The sequence below is a fragment of the Hesperophylax consimilis genome, chromosome 6, assembly GCF_061612785.1.
Source record: "Hesperophylax consimilis isolate HC1 chromosome 6, BYU_Hcon_1.0, whole genome shotgun sequence".
Lineage (NCBI taxonomy): Eukaryota > Metazoa > Arthropoda > Insecta > Trichoptera > Limnephilidae > Hesperophylax > Hesperophylax consimilis.
This window is the reverse complement of record NC_142841.1, coordinates 8,447,645-8,472,314: the sequence shown is the minus strand read 5'-3', so window position 1 is coordinate 8,472,314 and position 24,670 is coordinate 8,447,645. Positions and strand designations below refer to the sequence as shown.

Sequence of the window (24,670 nt, the reverse complement as noted above, 5' to 3'; positions counted from 1 at the left end):
TGTATTTTTCATGTGAAATGTATGAACGCAAATATTAAAAAACTTTAAAAAACTCAATATTATGGCAATGATTGTATGTGAAGTTTCCTTTGATTAACTTTTTCTTTCTCATGAAATTATTCACAAAAAAAAAAAAAAAATTTGCGTTTGAAATCAAGCGTTACCGAACTACGTTTGCCAAGTTTTATGCGTATTACCTACATTTGTGGCAATCTAAGGCACACTAAGAAAATACGCATTTTTGGCTTGTGGCTTCTTCAAGTCAATAATAATTATGGAAGTAATACTCTGCTCTTTCCATTTTATTCGTATTTGCATAAAATAAATTAATGAGATAAAGCTACACACAATTTTTCTGGTCTGACTTTTTAGGTCGGATTTGCTAAAAAGTATCTCTTGTTTTTGCATAATTTGTTTAAATATGTTTGATTTGAAAAATTCTTTCTTAAGTCTTAAAAAATAGACACTGACGGTCTTACTAAAAAATGTGTTAAAATTTTTATTAATAAATAAACGACATGTATATCAAAGCCTTACTGACTGAAACGTAAAATAGAAACTGACATAAAATAGTTCGTAGTAAGATAAAAAAGATATGTTAATTGCTTATACAGTCGAAGGGGGATGTTTATCTGTTGTATAAACTTAAAATAATGATAATTCCTAATCGAAATCCAGAATTTTTCTAAGGTATTCTAAATTTTCTTCATTTTGAAGACGCAGTAAATAAAAAACCATTTTAAAAACTAGATAAAAATTAAGTTTTAGATTTTGTATTAGTTATACGTTATTATACATTCATATTTATAAAGAGCAATATGTTTATTTCAAACATGAATAAAGTTGAGAAAGAAAAGCTTTTCACAAATATGTTTGATCAAAATGTCCAACAATTTTCACAGAATTCAAAATTCAAAATATTCAGTACAATTACATAATGAATTTTCAAGAAAACTGTCATTTCACTTTTTATCACGTTCATATAATTATAGAATATAATAATAAAACCAAAAAGTCAAAAATCTTGTATTCATTTCGGCACAATCAAAACCTCGATACACAAAAAATGTTTTTTTAAATACTGAAGACAATATTCGTGATTTTTAAACGAAAATCTGAAACAGAAAAATCAGAAAAGGAAACGGTCACATCTGGGACTCGAACCCAGGACCCTTGTCTTTCCGGGACCTGGGTTCCTTTTTTTTGTATATTACTTTAAGGATCAATTTTTGAGTAATATTTAGTGGTTCAACATTGGACTTTAGACATGATCCCCAGCATACTATGTTATAAGAAAGTCGAGATTGGACTAAGGCAAAATAGACAGTTTTTAATTTCTCTTTGTCCAATATGTATCGCAGTTCTTTAAAAATAAATGTAAGTCTCCTGATATTCTTTATTAACACATCGATATGGTCATTCCATCTTAAAAAAATATCAATCATTACACCTAGATACATGATACAATCTACACTTTCCAAGGGGTGGCAATTACAATTTAGCAGACAATTATGTATAATTAGATTATGAGTGTCAGAAGGCTGACTTTTTGATGATATACTAAATGTCACATATTTGGTTTTTATTTTATTCAAAGTTAAGATGTTATTATTCAGCCAACTCTTTACTGCTCTTAATCCTAAGTCACATTTGTTAAAAGCATCTCTCCAGGTTCTAACCTCAAATATTGAAGCAGTATCGTCTGCGAAACTAACAATGTTACCTGGAATATCTAAATTACACAAATCATTCATGTAGATTAAAAACAATATTGGTCGAAGCACTCTACCTTGCGGAACCCCAAAAGAGATTGGTTTGCTATTGCTTAAATGATTATTTATCTCTACTTGTTGTGTTCTATCACTTAGATAGGATGTGAACCAGCCTAGTGCTGTACTATGAATGCCAAGAGAAGATAATTTTTTGAGGAGTAATCCATGGGACACCGTATCAAATGCCTTTGATAGATCTAAGAACACAGCCAAAGCTTTGTTTCCATAGTCTAACGCACTAATGACTTTCGACAACACCCTCAACACTGCATCACTTGTTCCTATATTCTCTCTGAAACCAAACTGATTGCTAGAGAGTATATTATATGTAAGAGAGTATATTATATGATACCAATCTCGACTTAGCCAATCTCTCTATTACTTTTGAAAGAGTATTGAGTAAGGATATAGGTCTGTAATTATTGACAACTAGACGATCTCCACCTTTAAAAAGGGGAATTACTTTAGCTTTCTTACAATGAGAAGGGAACATCCCACTCTCGAAGCTAATATTTACAAAGTGAGATATGGGACCAGCTAATTCGGATACAAGTATTGTACGAGACAATATACCGTCCGTACAATAACTGTAGATACGAAGGTAGCTGGGTACACTTGTCAGCGTTTTCAGTCTTGGTAGATGTTGCAGAGGTTTGTGGTGAAGTTTAAAGCTACGATCAAAGAGGAATTTATTTCCAGATCTGAGCTGACGAAAAGAATTTATTACTGGCAAAAACTGAATAAAAACACTTGAAAATATTTCTTGATACTTGGAGACTTGGAGATGGTTTTTCAGGAGAGAGGATTCCCTCTCAGATGTAGTTGTTGAACTGACTTTGTATGAAATTCGATTCTCTATTTATAGAACGTTTTCAAATCAAGCCCTCTCGGATGAGTTCTATCCTCTTTAGTGAGGAGTAAATTGGTTAGGTATTTTTCCTCTCTGCAATTATCTTGTCGAGAGGAAAGTTATATTTTAATATGATACCTTTAACCAAGTCAGTTCAATCTACCAAAACCATCTCCCCCAGTCTCGTTTATTTATTTTATAATAAATTATACAAATTTTCATATTGGGTTTGAAGTTAATTATCTTTGGTTTGAACATTTCCCAAAGAGTAACAAATATATTTAGGTATAATTTTTCATGTTATTATGTTAGCATATAATCATTTCTTGGTGTTGATATTTATTCTGTGGTTATATTTTGCATCATTTTCCCGTAAATTGAGTCTGATGATATCACAATTAGTCACATTTGAATTTGTAATCATTGTTTGATCAGAAATTCAATGGGATATGCTGGGCTGTGATTGGCTGAAGACGGCGGCCATCATGGAATTCCATCCGGGGAGTAGTGGAGGGGGGTCTACGTAAATACTGAGTCGCTTCCCTAGCAGTGGTCATTTCGTGGGTTGGTGGCTCCGAGTGAGTTGGTGGATGGTTATTTTCAGATGTGTTTCAGGTTCTGCTATTATATTGCTATGTAATTATCTTGATTAATCACATATAGCACATCATTTGATTGAGTAATTATGATGTAAAGATTTCCAATTGTGTCAGTGACACGGTATCAAGCGGTTTCGGGGTTTGAGTGTTCTTGCGATTTTTGCGTAAATATGAATTTTCTTGAAAAATTCTGGATGTCTGGATACGTATGATACAAGTATTGTAGTGGTATACAGAACGTACAAAGGGGTGTAGCTTATAGGTACTTCCTATTTTTTACAGCCAACCCAATTCACAAGAAATAGTTATATGTACAACTGGATTTTAATACACAGATAGAAAACTGAGACAATCGGAATTCTTTCAGCGATAATTTCAGATTGGAGCATAATGTGCATCATCGCGCTATACGATACAGCAAATGGCGTAGGCGACTGCTGCAGCAGTAGCCAGTTCAATTGGTAGCCAGCAGAAATCGGCCAGCTTCTAGGTTGTCAGCATCAATGGCTAATTCGGTCGATAGCCAGGTAGAATGTTGCCAGCCTCTAGGTTGTCAGCATCAGTGCTGGTGCAGTCGGTAGCCAGGAAGAATTGGCCGGCCTCTAGGTTTTCAGCATCAATGGCTAATTCAGTTGGTAGCCAGGAAGAATTGGCCGGCCTGTAGGTTGTCAGCATCAATGCAGCAGGGATTGGCTAGCCTCTAGGTGATCAGCGGCTGTGGGTAGTTCAGTCGGTAGCCAGCAGGTATTAGTCAGCCTTTAGGTTGTCAGCATCTATAGCTGGTTCAGTCAGTAGCCAGGAGGAATTCATACGCCTCTAGATTATCAGCATCAATGCAGCAAGAATTGGCCAGCCTCTAGGTGATCAGTGGCAGTGGGAAATTCAGCCGGTAGCCAGCAGGTATTCAGCGGCGACATGGTCATTTGATTATAAGGGCCGGCACACGGAGACGCCCCATTATTGTAATGATGGCAGATGCGTCTGGCTCAGAGTGCCGGCCGTAAACAGCTCGTTGCACATAGTTGTAATCTTTAAAATGATTGTGCCGTGATGGAGGAACAGAAGCGACTGCAGATTTCAGTTGACACTCAGGAATTTATAATTTTTAATTTTAATTAATAGATCGCGTTGTAACTGGAGGTGTTCCGTCCACTCGTGGTAATTTTTGAAACTTGAATGCCCAATATTGTGGTTTTTTTTGCTATTTATAATTTCTCTTACAAACGTTCTTGTGACGTCAACGTCATCACCACAACTTGTTTACCGTTCCAGACGCAGGTGTTTTTAGGTGCGAATAATATTTCACCCGGCGACTGGCTTTGTCAATATTTTAATTTCGTTTTAGAAAATAGGGTTATCGAACTGTTTTAGTCTTTTTGCCGCCTGGTAACAGATTGATGGATTTTTCAACTGGTAAATATTATGATTTGGAAAAAGGGGGTCATCAAACTTGCAGGTGTTTACTTTTTTTTTTTTTTTTTTTTTTTTTTTTTTTTTAATATTTTATTTATTTTATTTATTTGGGAAAATCAACAGATTATTTACATATATAAGAATAAACTAAATAATAAAGATAAAATCCAATAACAGATTTTCACTTAAAATTATAATAATAATAAAAAATATTAAAACAAGAAACTAAGGGTTCTGTACCCGTGGCCTGAGAAATTTACAAAAAATACAAAATTGTAAATAATAAATAAAAAATAATAACAGATCTAGGAACACAAATAATATACTAATAACCAGCTAAATTTCAAAAATTTAAATTTAACTGATATACTAATAACCAACTAAAATTCAAAACAAAATGTATTGTAAAATTTCAACACAGCAGCAATCAATAACACTACACAATAGCAATAATAACAATATAATAAATGTATACCTACAACTAAATTGAACACATGAGTATAAATTGGAAGGTAAGTAACTGGAAAGGATTCAAAGCAATAACATGATAACTTCAAGTAGAATATTTAAAATTATTTAATGTTAGTTATTACATATCTTTTAAAGGTTCCTAAATTACTTGAGAATATGTCCATATCATTAAAATTCTTATTAAATATACTACAGGCTCTGAATATAAACGCATTTTGTCTTATATTAGTAGAACATTTATGGAGATGAAAAAGTGATTTTTCTCTAGTTCTAACGCTCGGAACTCTAAAATTAATTTCAGACAGAAGGGGAGAACAATCAATAAAGCCATTGATAATTTTATGGAGATATATTATATCTGCGGAGTCTCTTCTAGTTTTTAATGGCTTAAGTCCATAAAGGTCCATCGAGCTGTTTACGTCAAGGTTTGAATTTAGTTTGAAATTTAAATGATGGACAAATTTTCTTTGGATGGCTTCAATGCGATTTATGTAAATATTATATTGAGGATTCCATATGGGAGAAGCGAATTCAAGATGACTGCGAACATAAGAAAAATACAATATTTTAAGTGTTATGATATTATTAAATTCTTTTCCAATACGGAATAAGAATCCTAGCATTCTAAGGGCTTTCTTAACAATCATATCAATATGAGCCTCAAATGTAAGTTTACTGTCAAGTATAACACCTAGATCACGAATTTGTGTAACTTTTTTGAGTAGTTGGCCAGCTATATGATAATTATGGTCAAACTTAATTTTATTTCTAGTGAAGGTAATTACATAACATTTAGAAGTGTTCATGTTGAGACGATTGCGGATACAATAATCATTAAGCCTATACAGATCTTCTTGTAGTTTAAAGCAGTCAATTATAGAATTAATAGGCAGGAATATTTTCATATCATCAGCGAAAAGTAGAACATTTGCATAATTAAAGCATTTTATAATGTCGTTGATGAAAATTGTAAACAGTAACGGTCCCAGGTGAGATCCTTGGGGCACACCTGAGGGTATATTTACAATCTCAGAGATGAAGCCATTTATTGTTACTCCCTGAGTGCGCCCATTAAGATAGGAGACTAACCATCTATATAAATCCCCATGAATTCCCAAAGCTAGTAATTTGGACAAAAGAAGACTGTGGTCAATTTTATCAAACGCTTTTGAGAAGTCTGTATAGATTACGTCAACTTGGATTTGATCATCCATTGATTTAGTAATATTTTCAATGAAAATGGCAAGATTAGATACAACCGATCTTTTTTTCATAAAGCCATGTTGGTTCACGAGTATTACAGACTCGATGCAGTTATATAGTTGTTCATGAACAATTTTTTCAAAAATTTTACTAAAGATTGGTAATTTAGATATCGGTCGATAGTTCTGGACATCATTTTTAGCCCCAGACTTAAAAACAGGTGTGATGAGAGCACTCTTCCAACGATCAGGAAAGATACCTTCTTTCAATGAGGATTGAAAGAGCAATAAAAGGGGCTTCGAGATTACCTTGCTACACATTTTGATAAAGAAAGCCGGAATTTTATCACTACCCGCACCCAGTGAGCTAGAAATAGTATCGATTATTTTTTCTACTTTTTGTTTTGAAACTGATACCGAGGAGATATTAACTTGATTGTCAAAATGATAGTTGGTAGAGTGTACATCGGAAATAGTGTTGTAATTAAAGGTGGAGACGAAATGCTGTGAGAACAGGTTACATATTGCGAAAGGATTTTCAGCAGTCACTTCGCCCAGTTTCATAACATGAGGCAAACCAGAATTATTTCTTTTTCCTTTAACATAAGACCAAAAGTTTTTAGGGTCACGAGATATATTAAGTTCAGCGTTTGTTATAAATTGTTTAAGACATTCTCTAGACAATTTCTTTTGCCTTGATCTAAGGATACAGAATTCATGGTAGTCTAAAGGATTGGACCACCTTTTCCACATTTTAAACACTTTATATTTTTCCTTAGTCAGTTTTATTAGGGCTGGACTAAACCAATAGGGATAAGAATTATTAATATGAACTTCCTTTGACGGGACGTTTAATCGAATGATTTCATATAAAATTGTATAAAAGCGGTCAATAGCAGTATTGGTTGATAGGTTTAAAAATTCTGCATCCCAATCAATACTACTAAGGACGTTATTTATTGTTTCATAGTTAGCTTTCCTAAAAAGATTGATTGTTCGTTTGTTGTCCACCATAGGAGTTTCCAGAGATATGTTAATGTCAACAAGAATGCTTTTATGATGTTTACATTCAGGGATGAGATACTGGTCAGTATTTGATACAATTACAGGGATCGAGCTAAAAACAAGGTCTAGGTATGTATGATTATTATTTGGAAAGGTGCAGTACTGTGATAGATCAGTAAATGAAAGGGTGTCAGATAGTTTAGAAATAATTTCAGATTTAGAGCCATTCGTAATTTGCATACTATTACCATTACTTAAAGACCAGTTAATTTGAGGTAAGTTGAAATCACCCGATATGACAAAATGATCATCGTGATGTAGTCCTCGAAGTTCACATAATTTATCCATGAATTCATTTATATTTTGTGAGTGATTGACTCCTGGAGGTATGTAAACACAGCATAAATGAATTTTTATGAAATTATTAATCGTAACAGTCACCCAGATGTCTTCAGCATTCGTGTTAAAATCCTTACGTTCATGAGCTATGAGGTGCTTCTTCAACGCAATCATTACTCCACCTCCTCTTTTTTGCTCATTGCGATCGCGCCTAAATACCAGGTAACGGTTGTCAAATAGCTCTTCACTAGCAATACTGTCTACAAGCCAAGTTTCAGTTATCATAATAATATCATAGTTGTTATTGGTAACATTAAAATAAAATCTATCAGTCTTAGAACGCAGTCCAGTCACATTTTGATAATATACATTCAACATTTTAGTACATTTAGTTGATAAAATATATAAAATATAAGATTGATAAAATAGTTGTAAGCATGTTCTAGTAAATTATAAATATTAGAGTGGTGTTGTAGTAACGCAAGCAGAGTAATTGTAGGATAATTTGGATTAAAGTTGGTAGTATTAAAAGAGTTAGTTGTTAATATTATACAAATAAAGAAAAACCAGTACAAAGGATGATATTTTAAAGTAGGAAAAAAGATAAGGTAGATAGGAAAAATAAATTGATAATAGCTTATAGTCACACGAGACGATGCTAAATCTAAGAAGATTATCAGCAAAAAACCTGAGTCACGTCAGATTCCAATGTCACCTGAATAATGGGACTAGTTTCATTTTTGCGTATAAATATTTTTCCGTATTTGATCCATCTGAATTTAAAGTTTTTATCCTTGCTTAAGTCTCTCACTGTCTTGAAGAGCGCACGGGTTGCAGCAGTCAGATGCTCGTTGACATAAATTTTGGAGTCCCCGGGAAGCTTCAAATCACTTGAGTTGAGACTGCCTTTCTTCCTTATAGCAGCAAGAAAGTTATCTCTACTGCGGCTGGCTGTGAACTTTACTACAATTGGACGAGTAAATTTAGGATTTTCTCTGGGTAATTCCTTGACCCTTGTACGAGAGATTCCATCAATATCATTTGGGAGAACATCAACACCTGCCTTGGCTCCTAGCAATTTTATGATATCTATTAAATTTTCATTTCTTTTTTCCGGTATGCCAATAATTTCCACGTTATTTTTTAATGAGGTTTGCTCAAGACGGTTTAATTTGGACAATACCAGATTATAATTAGTTTGAAGTTCATTGTTTTTGACTTCGAGGTTATTAATTTTGGAGTGACACTCTCTTAGCGCATCATTCATTGTTTTTAATTGCCTAAACACTTTATTAATTTCTTCTTTAATTTCGTCCTTAAACAAAATTAGTAAATTACCAAAGTCTGGCTCTGAACCAGCCTCAGCAGCGGGGCTCTCTACGGCAACATTACGTTTTGACTTAGTACCCGCTTTAGTAGGTAGAACAGACATTATGAATAGGTACTGAACTGTCAAGGTTATGAAACAATGAATTGTAGCACTCTGTAGAGTCAACGAAATCACACGATCACTTACGATGTACAATATACAAGTGAAATAATTAATTACGCAACAACTTTTTGTGGAATTGATCACTTTTATAAGCCCAAATAAACATTAAATTAACAACGATTTTACAGTCGACCACTTGGTTCAAGAGTATTGTTAAGAGTGACTTCAAGTTATTGACACAGTGGGTGGCAACAACTTAATCTAGCTGTATGATATGATGTTCGATACAGGGACTCTTGTGCGATTTCACGATGACCCTCGGTTTTCGCAGGCCCTCCAATCGTCTTCGGCGGCTTTCTCTCTATCGTATAAAAATGAAAAGTATTTTTCTTTTACCGTTGACTCTACCCTTGACATCAGACTCACATTGACCAACTCTCAGTAATTATCAGATTTGGCGAAGAAAACGGAACAAACCTAAGAAATATTAAAAAAAAAAATAATTCGTCAAAATCGCCATTGGCTCGCAGTAAGGCAAGAAGTCTGCTATCGCAAAAATTTACTGAATTGTTGAGCCCTATTTTTAAGCAATTTAATTAAGGATCGAAAATCTGCAAGTCGTCGATATTAACATTGAAATTGTTGCATCCAAACGCTCCATATAAAATAAAATTCTACAAGGAGTAAATATTAACATTGAAGTCGTTGCATCCAAACGCTCCATCAAAAGAAAATTATGCAAGGCTTAGATATTAACATTGAAATTGTTGCATCCAAATAATCCATCCAAAGAAAACTCTACAAGGCTTAGATATTAACATTGAAATTGTTGCATCCAAACGCTCCATCAAAAGAAAATTCTGCAAGGCGTAGATATTAACATTGAAATCGTTGCATCCAAACGCTTCATCAAAAGAAAATTCTGCAAGGCGTAGATATTAACATTGAAGTCGTTGCATCTAAAGAAAACTTCGTTGTGATAAATCTCGCGAGGAAGATGACATTATGAGTTTCTCACAGATAGTTTGTAAAGAGATTTTAAAAACGTAAACATATATTTATGCTCAATGTTTATAATTTGTAATGTCTATTTCTAATAGTAGTAAATAACCACCGTAATATAAGTTTTTATTTATCAGCTCATTTTTTTCACTTTTTCTATCAGGTATATTGGGGCAGCCGATCTTATTTGCCCAGGGCGCAACATTTGGAAAAACGTCCCTACCAGTCACCTAGATTAAGCTTTAAAATTCGGCGTTTTTCACAGCTGTGTCTTCTATCAACCTTTCCCTAGATTATCAGTTCAGAAATCTTGAATATTTCGTTCTATAAGATATTTGAGTTCTCTTCTTTTTACAGTAGCGTCTATTTCACAATTTTTGGTCATTTGATGAAGAACTACTCCGGCGTATTCTACATACACGGAGTAATAATGAGTATTGCTAATTTATTACGAATCACTTCAAATTATTGGTAATCCGGTTAAAAACGGGATTGTAGCCCGTCTCCTGATAAAATTTTAGCAATTCACAAATATATGTTCACGATGTCAGAACACGTGTTAATATTTTACTGCATTTGCCTTGATAATTTCGGCCGCGATTCGTGTACAGTTTAGTACGTGGCTTTTTGGAAAGTGGTTCTGTAATATGGGGACCAGTGAATCTAACTTACCTTTTACTTACTCAAATGATAGAGAAAGTACAAAAGAAGTTTCTGAGATATTTATATCTTAGAGACTACGGATATTATCCCTGATTATATCCAGCAGTCTTTTTGTCCGACATGCTGGGTATTAATAGCCTCACCGATAGAAGAAAAACCGCTTTGCTGACAACAGCATATAAACTTCTAAACGGTAACACCTGTATTCCCGATATAATAGAAAAATTAGAGTTTTATGTCCCCGACAATTACACAAGAGCGCGCAGGCACAGAACCTTTGTCGTTCCAAAATGCAGAACTAACTTACCATTAGTAATGCCGCTCGGAAAAATGATTTTGTTACTAAATTACCATTCCCCTGAGATAGATATTTTCCTATTAAATATTCAACAGTTCAAAAACGCGATTATTACTTAATAAAATTTATATTTATTATTGGTTATGTATAACTGAAAAAAAAACTGGAAAAACGAAAGCAGCTACAACCTCAACTAGAAGAAGAGAAAAAGAAAGGAAAAATTGCTTACATAAAATATGACAAACTGATAGTGTTAAAACCGAAGGACAACATTGGCGAAAAGCGAAAAAGAGGAACTTTGGATTCTCTTAAGTCATCAGCACAGAACAAAGTAAATGTAACAAAATATCAAGCAATCCTTCACAACCTCTACCTAAAACTAGCATGAAAGAGACCAACAGACCTAACATACTGAACTATGTCAACCGGGCAAGTTCTGACCCACAACTAATTGCTCCAAAAAACTAATTACTGTCTCGGAAGATCGGAAACAAGGAATATTAACACCAACCAAAACAAACAACCAAAACCAACAACAAAAATTCTCCCAATTCGGTTGGTCCCCGCGGGAGTTACAGACCACAACCCTCTAATAACAAGAAGAAACAAAATACTCAATATTGCAACTTTAAATACGAGAACCCTTAGAATCGAAGAAAGCCTACACGAGCTAGAAATAGCTCTAGAAGAATTAAAATGGGATATCCTGGGCATTAAACTCACGGCTGGACATCAATAGAGAAGAGTAGCGCGTGACAGGTCCCAATGGAAATTGTTAGAGGAGGCCTATGCCAAGAGGCAAACTGAGCTTCGGGAGAAGTTCAGAATAAAAGGCTTATTATTATTATTTATGTATAACTGTAAATGTGCATTTAAAATAAAATAAATAAAAAAATAATATATCTTGACAAAATGCGAAAATATTCGGATTTTAATGAAGATGCTTCCAACAAATTCATTCGTTAAGGCCTGCAATTCCATTTTTAACCGAATTAAAAACCGTTTTTCTCAGTGTTGTCATTTTTTTTGTTTTCGAGGCTTTCTCTTTACCCGATGATACCGGGCAACCCTGTTAAGTGATGAAGCGTAGCAAACCACCTGGGGCGACTACGGCAGAGGTGTTGGTTATCCAATAAATAGTTCCCGGGGCGGCGGTACCCATACCCGCCTCCCAAAGAGCTGATGTTTCTTTGGATAAATTGTTTAATTCCTTATTTAAAATTATAAAAATATTCCATTTATTATACATAGGATATTATTAAACAACGAATTAAAGTACCCGCTAACAAATCCCATGATTTCAGAGAAAATTTTGGTATTGATTTATTAAAGAAGAGAAAATACTCATACTTTCATGGACGCAAGGTCTACCGTTCACAGAACTACTACTAGTCAAATAATATACTTACACATTTGGAGCGTTACTAAAGTAGTTTCAAATTTTACAGAACTAATTGGCAAACATTAATGTATGTTAAACGGTTGTTTATCAGTTGAGTTAAACTTAATACCCGTTTATTAGTCAGTAAGTTTATTTCATGACCTCTGATGTTCTCTCTAAGTTTTGGGACAGCAAAATTTAGTCATTAAATTTGCTGGCAGATGTTAGGACCATGTTAAATGTTGCCAATAATTATTATGGCTAAAAACAACATGCTTTAAATAGCATTGAGTTATGAGCTTAACTTTTCTCAAATATTAGTATACAGTACTTACATACATAATAAATATTTTTAAAAAATCGGTTATTTTTACCCGAGACACTATCTAGGTGGAACTGTGGAAAAATTAGTTGAAAGATAATAATATTGCTAATTCTGAATTTCAAAATATTAGATCGTCAAATGTGACGTTTAATAAGTAGGCCCAATGGTCGAGTGGTTAAAACGCTGTCCCCGTAGGACAAGAAATCCTGGGTTCGATTCCTAGTTTTTACCGTAATATTTTTATTTTTTGAGTCTTGTTCTGTTTCACTGTTCGTTTGGATTTATTAATATTATCTTCTTCTTTAATGACAATCTCTGAATTCTTGAATTTGAAACGATATAATATCGTCATTGTTATCACTACTAAAAGTTATGCCTGAATTACACCTGCCGAATTCTCGGCCGAGACCTCGTGTTCGGGCGAGTGCGCGACTGATGTCATCAGTACAGTCAGTACTCGGTATGATAGTCGGACGAGTGATTCAGGCGAATGACCAATGACTCGGTCAATCGCTTCACTCGCTCTCCACGCGTTCAGTGCGATCAGTCGAGTCAGTTAGTGAAAGAAATAAAATTCAAAATTTAGATTTTTTTAGGTGTTTTTGACGTTTGTTGTTATCAAAAATTTATATTTTTTGATACTTGGCAAACCCATGGTAACAGTACTATAAACTAATCTCAATGAACTGACTCGTCCCCTGTCTGTTCTGGATGTGATCACCTTTACTCTCCAATCAATTGTTAGACCGGGTAACAAATTTATTGACTCGGCCGAGTACTCGTCAGGTGTAATTAGGCCAAATTACACCTGCCGAGTGCTCTCCTGAGAGTAGAGGTAATCACATGTAGAAGAGACAGTGGACGAGTAAGTTCATTGGATTAGTTTAAAGCACTGTTAACATGGTTAACGCGATCAACGAAAAATAGACAAATTAATAGAGTTTTACGACAATAAACGTCACATACTCATAAAAAAATCGACAATTTGAATTTTTGCTTTCATTGACCAACTCGGATGATCGCACTGGCACAGGCATTAAAAATAATTAACCTTACTATAAGCCATATTAGCCATCCAGGTAGTAAGTAAAAAAAATAACCGAACTGATGTTTTCGTATTTAAGAAAACTGGGTATATAGTATATACCTTCTTAACACAATACATAAATTTAATAGAAGGAAAGAGTGTTGAATTCCTGTGAGTTTGTATTGGTGGCACTTAAATTTGAATAATAGATTCGGTAACTCTAACAATTGCTACCATTGTGATTATACAAGCTCTCCGTGACACTGAAGGGAACCTCTTCAAGATAAAAACATTTCCTCAAAACATCTCTTTGAAGATTCAATTTATTCAAAGTAAGCCATTGAGCACAGCAGTTTAAAACAAACAAACGATTGCTCTGTGGAATGAAGGCTTTAATCTGATTTAGACTCAATGCGATTTGACAACTTTTATTCGACCACAGGCGATAAAGCGTTGAATAATAATATTGAACGATTCACGTTTTTCAATGAAACGAGACAATAACCTAAAATAAAGTCAGAAACTTGACGACGTAAGTAAAGCAGCGGTACATAAAAATACTGCGGTAAAATTCGCCATATAAAATCTGTAAAATAACGTGGGAATCTTAATGACGTAAGTGATTAAGTTGTGAAAAAACAATATTAGCGCGCGACCCGGCGTAATGGATGGACCTACAGTCGACTTTGCCCAAGCAGTCCTAGAACATCGATCTTTCTGTGGGGTTTATTTTAATTATTTTTGTTGAACGTATTACTAAACTTTTAAATATTTCTCGAAGAATCCGTCGGGAAGTTACTAATTCACCGTCTAAAAAAATAAAATCTGGTGCTTGCTACTAATTTTATTGTTGATAAACGTTATACAAAATTTTCCAACCGTTTTACATAAAATATTTTAATGGTAAGGTCCTGTTTTATTAATTAAAAAAAACTTACTTCCGTAGGGATCCCCCTAGAAACATTAGAGATTTTAGTAATAAGTTCATCGGAAATAATTGAAATGAGAGCGTCGAGCAAACCCCCGTTATTAGAGTCTTATGTCGCCTTACGAGGAAGCTACAAGCCAAAAAATGTGTATATTCTTGGAATATCTTATATTTTAGGTAATAGGAATTAAGATCGCTTGACAAACTGAGTCTAGAAACGTTCGATTTCAAGCACAAAACTGGTTTTTTATTTATTTTGAAAATAATTTTATAATAAAGCAAAATAGTTAATCTAGTGAAACTGTCACAGATAATCTTAGCTATAATAATGTTTTTTTTTTCAGTTGCTGTCCTTTATGCGTTCATAGATTTCTATTGAACAAATTTTTTTTTAGTAGTTTACATTTATATTTTTTACTGGTAATTTTTAAAATTTTTATTTGTATTCTACTCAAACGAAACGATAGGAAAACCTTTAATTTATCTAAAGCGTATTTTTTGGTTTTCATAATGTACACCAATTCGTTATAAAGATTAATCAAAATAGTGATTAAACAATAAGATTCGCCTTAATAAAATTATTCTTTATTTAAATTCGCCAAAATTCAAGTTTTATTTATCCATTCATTTTACAATTTTGTATTTTCTTTATTTAAATATGTTCAGATTCATGATTTTTAATGAGTTTCATATTTTTCATTCATCACGTATTTTTACGATTTGTGTTCCAATTTTCCAATCAGGCTACATTTATTTATACAAAGAACTTTTTTTTCGGAATTAGGAATTTCGCTCTACGCCTTTCTAGGGAGTTGTAGGTTTAAACTTAGGTAGATAATCTGGCGTGTAAATAACACACACCATCAGAGAATATTTTATTTCCCTATGAAAATAAATTGATTGATTAATAAATTCACTCTGCAGGAAGAAAATAACTTAAACCAGCCACCAAAAAATACATTTGAACAGAGGACTTACCAGAGAATACACTTGCAATTGAGTTCGGCTCCTTGATTTCCGAAATTCGGCAGCAGGCAGCAATTAGCACAATAACTTTGCATTTGCACTATGAGATTATAAGATCAACCTCTCAAGAGAGTAGAATTATTAATGATAATCAGCACATTGCAATAATACGCACTGCCATGATTTGTGACATTTTATTGTCAAAAAATATTTCAAACATAGAGGTCTTCAATAGACCTCTTATGACAAATGATCCAAACTGGATGAATCCAATTGTCAATGCAAAAAGGTGCCGGTAATCAGTTATCACACCTGCAGAGCAAAATCCATCCAAAATTGACAAGAGATGTCTCTTTTTTCCATTATATATATTAAAAAATTAATTAATTCTTTTATTTTTATATTATAAAAATTAATTCCCATTAATTATAAATTAAATTTTAAATCGACTGCCTCTCCACTAGGTGTGTACTGAAAGAGGTATGTAATTACTGATTTTTTTTTTAAATAACTGTTACACACTGTGTTTAATTTTTTTTTATTTATAATCATGAAAGTAGACTAAATGCTGTAGAAATGAGATCCCTGAGGCGTATGTGCGGTAAAACCATGTATGATCATGTGAGAAATGTGTAGATCCGCAAGGAGTGCAAGGTTGATGTAAGCGTAATGAGTAAGATCAAGAAAGGTACGCTTAGATGGTTTGGGCATTTAGAGCGAATGAGCGAAGAAAGGGGTGTAAGGAGAATATACGATGCAAATTCGAATGGAATCAGAAGTCGGGGACCCCCAAGAAAGACATGGCGTGACCTAGGGAATTAGACACTTGAGTCGGGCCATGTCAAGAGTCAGAATAATAGAAGAGTATGTATGAATGTGAATGAGACAAGAGTGTGTGCCAAGACCGAGTTGTTTGGCGGTCCGTCCTCTCTGCCTACCCCTGTGAGGAAACGGCGTGATGGTTAGTTAGTTAGTTGGTTATACGTTTAACATATTTGGAACCCAACTTATGGTTGCCACAGTGGAAAAGATGGTGGAGTCGTGCAGATTTAATAGGAACACGGAGATTTATATATAACTATTTGATACTATTTTGACGGCCGGAATAGTCCAGTGGTAACGCATTGGACTGCCATTCCGAAGGTCGCGGGTTCGAACCCGACGTGCGCAAATAAATTTTATTTGATTAATTTGTGTTATTTCACAATTAATTAATTAAAATAATATATAGTATATTTGCGGCACGTTCCAGAGTGGAAGATACTACCAGTATCGCCCTGGTGTAAGACCACCATTCAGAATTGAAACGTTGCTCCAAATGGCTTTAGCCGTGTTTAGTGACTAGATCTGAATAGCCAGGTACTTCCCCACCTTCCTCTTTCCCTTCCCCACTTACCTTCAGCCTCACAACATCCCCCAATTGGGGATGCCATAGTCTCACTGGCTCCAGACGGGAGCAGTTGGGACTCTTGTGAGTTATTCACTATAAAAAAAAAATAAAAAATTGGAGTACAGTCAATTTAGTTATTTAATAATTTAAATGAAAGTCGTATTATTATTATTATATAGTTATTCAGTAATTCAAATGAAAGTCGTATTATTATTATTATATAATACGAATTTCATTTGAATTACTTAATAACTAAATTGACTGTCCTCAAATGGTGTCAAATATAAATCTCCGTGTTCCTATTAAATCTGTTTGTGATAGCCACTTCACCCCTCGAAGGCACAATTTAAAACTGTATCTCTGCCTAGTACAGTAGACTCATTTGTATTCATTTTGAAAATGAAGAATTCGGTAGAATTCACCCTTCTGTCAGTGTCTCAATCAGCCTCCTGTCTTTCGCAAACATACTTTCAACATACAAGTGCACAAAATCCTTACAATAATTTGCTACAAGGATTTACCGCTTGGAATAAAATTATTTTTGCGTATTATATTACACAGTGTTCTTATATAATTTCAAATACTCAACTCCCACGCGATTAAGGCTAAGGACCCACTGGGCCCACGTACACACTTGTCCTACGTACGCAACGCAAATTAGGTAAAAACGTGCCAACTGACACGTGTGACCAGTGTGTTTCTAGTTCTCACCCACGTGGCGCGTTTGTAGATTTATCTATTTGTGTTTATCTTCTCAGAAGACGCGCGTATACTGTTAGTTTTGTATTGTGTTATCATTCTGAAAGTGAATGTAAGGAGGATTTATATATTTTTTTAATGAAACTCGATAAAATTGTCAAATCATGAAAGGTTAAATCAACTGACGTGTTACGTACGTTAAAAAACCACATTGGTCATACGCTTTGGAAGACCTGATTTTCACGCGTCCCACGCCGATCTAACCATATCGGCGTTGCGTGGGGAGTGTATGATTGCGTTGCGTGTGACAACTGTTACAAAAGATAAGGACACCCTGGGACCATATACACGACATGTGCATTACTATATTCCCAGGCCAAGATGAACACTTTTCTTACGCACGTAAATTTGAATAGTAGTATCACGATATTTAATGGATTTTACGTTATGAATCACTTCGTAAAGTCTTAATCTAATACTTGTTTATCTCACATTTTGACAACAGATATAAAATACAATATCTTATAAATACGCCTACAAACCAAACATAACGTTAAACGACAAATAAAATTGTTGGAAGGTCTTCAACCAAAGCCATCTTACTTTGACATCTCGCGTTGCGCGGGAAGGGTAGGATTGCCTGTTTTGTGTCAGAAATTGTATGTATTTTAAGTTTTAAAGATATCTTTATGCGTTACATACATTGCGTACGTGGGCGAAGTGTAAACTTACCTTAATGCACATATTTTGAAAATATTGAAAATATATTGATTGTAAGTTTTCCAGAAGTCTTAATGCGTTGGGTATGTTGCGCACGTGACCCTGTGTGGCCATACCATAAAGCCTCAATTTCTAACATCGAATATTTTACTATCTTCTGATTAGGCCTTAAAGCTTGAAACATTGAATTTAGTTGTAATTAAAGCTTTATTTTGTCAATTTAGGTAATAGACCCCGACGAGCTGCCAAGACGAGCGCGTTGGACGATCATGGTGACCGCTTGTCTCCTTCTCTTTCTCTGCCTACTCCTTGTTGGAGTCACACTGAGAATGGCCCCGTTAATAGATGATATGGGTAAGTGAAATAATTCAACTAATGACCCCTGGTTTATACAGTAAAGAGCGGCTGCGATGACCTTTTCACACTAACTTTGGATTTGACCTTTAAAATACTTGGGTTTTAAATTATAAAGTATGTTTTCATGTTTAGAGGCAAATTTTGACAAATTTTTGTGAGTTAATAGTAATTATCAAAAAATTAATGTTTTATTTTTTTTTTAGTTACTTTTTTAAATAATTAGGTACATTTTTGAATGGCACATGAAATTTTTTTAAAAATTAAAACAGATCATTGAAGTCCTGATCACTAGGAGATCCTGTGCTTGGGGGGACTATATATGTTAGTATACGTTTTCAGCGACTAAGATGATGTTTTAAATATATTAGCTAGTTCTTCTACCGATATTTCCTTAAACCAAGATTTGATGTCCTTAATGTAGTTATTTTTCGTTTTCCTTTGTTTGATGTTGAGAGGGAGTTTATTATATAATTTTATTGCTAAAAATTCAGAGTTTCTTTGTCCAAAGGTAGAATTACATTTAGGAATATTTAGCATGTCTGTTTGCTTGGCTCTGGTTTTATGATCGTGTGAGGGGTTTGCCTCTGGTTTATTTTTTAAGTGATGAACTAGAATATTTTTAGCATAGATTTTTTGTAAACTTGGAACATCAAACAGATTAAAAATATCAGTAGTTGGCGTCCTTACGGGGAGATTTAATATGGTCTTTATGATCCAATTTTGAGTTTTCTTTAGTTGTTTAAGATGGTTTGATGATGCTGAGCCCCATCCTATTATTCCATATTCCAGTAGAGAGTGGCATAGAGCATAATATACTTTATTAAGATCTGTAGTTGACAAGATACTTCGTAATTTTTTGAAGAAATAGATGAGTTTTGTAAGCTTTTTTTAGGTTCCTTCGATGTGTGCATCCCAATGAAGTTTGTCGTCAATTACGATCCCAATATATTTAATTGTTTTAGTTTGGACTATATGCGGGCAAGAACATTGCGGATATTTGTTTAGACATTCATGTAATTTGAGTGTATGCTCATTCGTTGGTTGACCTCTTTTGGTTTTAGAGAATGTTAGATATTTAGTTTTACTCACATTTAATGTAAGGGAGTTTGCTTTTAACCAGTTTTGGAGTACAGTCAGACCTTGTTCCGCTTTTTTATGTGTGCTTGTCCAATTTTGTTCATAGAATATAATGACAGTGTCATCTGCAAAGCTCATTATGTCTCCTTCAATGGGAAGACTCATAAGGTCATTAATATAAATGAGAAATAGTATTGGACCTAATACGCTTCCTTGAGGGACACCGTACTTGATTGATAGAGTTTTGCTACTTTTTTTACCAATTTGTACATACTGCTCTCTTCCAGTTTAGTAAATTTTAATTAGATTTAGAGTTGTTTGTGTTATTCCATTTTTTTTAAATTAAAAATAAATATTTCATGGTCAATTGTATCAAAAGCTTTTTGAAGGTCAATAAAAACTGCGAAGCATTTTTTACCTTCATCCAGTTTTTTTATAATTGTATTTGTTACTTTAGCTATAGCATCACCAGTACCCAGGTTTTCCCTAAAACCGTGTTGCGTCGTTGATAATATTTTATTTTCACCCAAAAATTTAACCATTTGTTTTTTTACTACTTTTTCCAATATTTTCGATAGTGTAGGTAATAGACTAATTGGTCGATAGTTAGATATATCATTTTTTAGACCGCTTTTGTGTATTGGAATAATCGTAGCAATTTTAAGACGGGTGGGAAAAATACCTTTTCTTATTGAAAGATTTACAAGGTACGTCAGTGGGTAGATTAGCTCATTTAGTAGATATTTAATTGCTCTGTTTGATATTAGTTCATTTCCCGATGAGGTATTTGTGTTTAGGGAGGCTATGGTATTTATTATATCTTCACTTGTTATCTTGACTATGTTAAGGGAGTTTTCTTGATTGACATTTTCACTCCACACTGTTTTTTCGGCAGTAAATGAAGATTGTTTGATTTTATTTGCTAAGTTCGAGCCTATATTGCAAAAATAGTTGTTTGCAAAGTCGAGAATTTTTTCTGGATGTTCTGCAAAAGATGTTGGTATCCTGTCAATGTTTAATTCTTTAATGTTTTTAACATTGTGCGAGGCTTTAGCTTTTGTAATTTCGTTTATAATCTGCCAGAATTTCCGGGAATAATTATTACATTTCTCCCAACACTTTTATAATCAGGTTCTAGAAAGTTTTAATTTTATCAACCGTTCCTTTTTTATTTTCGAACCTCCTAGTCTCCTGCTTTGATCATAGTTTTCCTTCAAATGTCTCTTATGTTTTTCGTTTTTGCATATTTAATTAATCTGAAGCGGGCAGTTCTTTTCGGATACTAAATCTAAATCATTTGTAGGACTCATTTTATTTAATTATCAGTATTTCCTTCAAGTTTTATTTTAAACTTCGTCAATTAATCAATTATTTTACAACATGGCTGTAAAATACGTTAATTCACCTGCCTTTTCTCCAGAAAACTCTTGGAAGTCATCCAGAATTTCATTTTGATTATTTACACAGACCACTCACGTAACACAATTATTATTTTGCGCAACAAACTCAACTCAACTAAAATGAAAACAAAAATGCTCTTAGCTTACCGGTTAATATCCACAACAAGTACTTTTTAAGGCGATGCACCATGTAGTATAACATTTGGAATCGGGCTGCTAACGATAACACTCCTTATGTAGGTGGGATAAGGTTTAAATTCCCACTTAATACAAGCCGCCTTTATTAATTGACGCAAGGAAAAAAACATCGCCAAAACGATGATTTGATTTTACGAAATTCAGGCACAAATTTTCTAAAGATGATTTGCGACATTATACAATAAACTATAACCGAAAAGGGGTTCGTAAATAGTAAATTTTGAACTCTAAAGCAGTTTTTATTGGGCATGATGCTTTATTTTTTTCTAGGCTTATTAATAAATAAATCCAAAAAAATTCTCAGTTATTTGAAAGGCCAAGATGTGTTGTATTCACAGTATTTAATTAAAGCGTCTAAAATATTTCTCAGTGATCAAATTTTCAAACAAAAAACTAGTCATTTTGAATAACTTCGTAGTACTTTGCCTTAAAGTTGACGACAGATTAAGATGCAAAGTTTTACGAGCCCATTTACAGAAATCATGGCTTAGCTTATTTCAGTATATTGCTAACCATTATAGTTTAGTCTGTCACAGGGTTAAAGGGGCCACATGCCAAATATTTACAATTCATTCTCTTTTAATACTCAAAATGGGGTGCACAAAATTGTTAATTTATGCAATGATAATGAAAGTGACTTTAATTAAGGTTTTATTACTTATTGTAGTAGTTAATATCAAAAAAGGGAGTATTTTTTCCTAATAAGATAACTCCTGAATATATTATCTAAAAAACTAAGAAGTAGGTTTTTATAGTCTTAGAGTAGGTCGCATTTGAGCTTTCATTTAGATGTATTGTTGTTATGTTTTTGTCTAGCCGGTTTTTTTGGCATTATTGAAGGCCTTCAATTTCTTTGGTTGAAATGCCATAAAAGGTAAGTAGGTTTATGGTAGAATTAATGGTGGTTTTAATCCTTCAAACCTCGGAAGGATATTACAATCCACAAAAATCGTTAGAGGCTCTGAAGGACAGATCTGACCGGGGTGTCCATACATTATAAAATTTAAAAAATATATATTCTATAATGTGCTTAGATATGTGATTTGTTCGTGGTTGGAAAGATAAATAATTTTTCTTCTCAGTTTGTTTCAAATAATTATAGAAAATTTGTCACAGTGTGTCATTACAAATTGGCGGGATTTTTTCATTGACAGTTGAAAGTTTAAAATATTTATATGTTTTATTGTATAAACGGCATAAAAAGTGAAGTCACATTTTTCTTTTTATTTCCCTAAACAATAAAATGTGTTTTCTAAATATCGAATTCGAATTGTGGACGTTTCGGGTCAGAATGTTCCGGTCAGTTTTTTTATTTAAATTTTCATGTTTGACATTAAAATTTTATTTTTTTAGAAGTACCTATCAATGTTTATTTTATCTTGTTTCTAAAATGGTATTTCTTTTTACCACAACTTCAAAAATAAGAAATATGTATTACATTTTAGTTACCTCGTTTAAGATAGTGATTTGTACGTAAAAATATTTTAACCTGAAGGGTTTAGGACGTGACTGTTTTTCTATAAATGGACTCCTTAACATTTCCATCTTATTCGGAACCCTGTATTTAAATAATAATAATAAAAGTCTTATACTTACCCAATCTGAAAAAAATCTGAAAATGGTATTTACCTTAACTTAAAAAACATTTTTAACAGCTTTTTAATTTTAAGAGTCATTCGATCAAGTTACTTCGATTAATTAACCTCCAACACTGTATTCGAAATTCGTTGAATTCATTTAGATGAATTGAATGTATTATTTCTGCCTATTTTGATATCACAGGGGATTTTGTTACTTTTCGAGATTTTTAACTGAGTTAAAATATGATCATGCCGTTCATACGTGCGTCCAAAACATGGAATGAAATAAGGATACAGAAGAAATTTTCACAAAGGAAAATTTTGGCGCATCACGCTCGAGTGAAACGAATTTCAAAATGTGCCACACGTGTAAAATTTAAGCGAAAATTCTACCCAAAACACGTGAAACGTTGTTTAAAAATATGCTGCCCTGACAGAAAGGAACCTTGCTTTGAAACACGCCCTCTAAAACGTGTTTTTATTTACATATACAGTGTACTTCAGCTAATATTTTGTTTGAAGTGAATACATTAAAATTATACCTAGGCACGTTGTGCAAACAAGGGTTGCCCGTAAACCCTAATGAAGCTATGGGCGAGTAAGTCCTCTGCGCTAACAGGCTGGCGTGTGTCTTGTATTTTCTTTAGTCGCTGCACTGATTATATTGGGACAATCGCGCACTGGCTTAAACTTGAATGAAGCGAATAGACAGGACCGGATTTACCGTCATACTTAATGGGTTATAGCCCAGGGTGCCTTAATTCGAAGGTGCACCTAGCCAGAATTTTCACTTGACAAATTATTATTATTTTTTCTACCTCCGTATCGTAAAAGGGGTAAAATATAAAGCAATTGTTCCAAAAAACATCAGAGGCTTAGGTACTTTTTGATATTTTGGATTCGGAGGGTTTGGATGAATTTATACGCAAAAAAAGAGCAATTGCAAGCTACGTGACCCTGATGCAACTAAAAGTAGCCTACCGATATGCTACTCTTACAGATGGTTTCCGTACACGGCGCTACCCGAATTGTACCGAACTTGATTATTTTTTAAGAGCAGCTGTGTAATAAACGGTGACCGGATAAATAATCACATCTTTAAAAAGTTATATAAAGTCGTGGAAAGTGATGAAACAAAAACTTTATTAACTGGGTTAAGTAGGTTAGGTTAGGTTAAATTTTTTTTTTCATCGTTTCTAATGACTTTATATCACTTTTTAAAAGAGTGTTGAATTATCACTGTGTTGAGTTATCATGAAACCATAATAAACACGGTGTCAAGTGACAAGCATAAAAAATATCTGAAACAAGATTTTGGGTTCACCCATACAATGAAATAAATGTTAATTTTAGGGCAATCGTCGCCGCCGTGGAGTCAGAATGATGTCAAATTGACATTTCTTTAACCTCAAACAACGCCTTCTCCATTTAATCATTTCTAACGTATTCTTATCCTTTCTAACATTATATAAGCATGGATATTTTCCCACCCCCAGAACAAATTTAACATTCAAATCAAGTTCGGATGTAATTTGTGTTGAACAAGTAGTTGATGAGAATGCAATTCGCGTAGCAT

At 33.7% G+C, this 24,670-nt stretch overlaps 1 protein-coding gene across 1 annotated transcript in view; it reads left to right on the top strand.

The window, feature by feature from the left end:
• LOC149422921 (uncharacterized) overlaps nt 1-24,670 on the top strand; it is a 122,445-nt gene that overhangs the window by 48,125 nt on the left and 49,650 nt on the right. Inside the window, exon 4 of the mRNA XM_089633023.1 lies at nt 18,707-18,836. Within this exon, the coding sequence (XP_089489149.1) occupies nt 18,707-18,836 (130 nt within the window). The remainder of the gene's footprint in view (nt 1-18,706; nt 18,837-24,670) is intronic.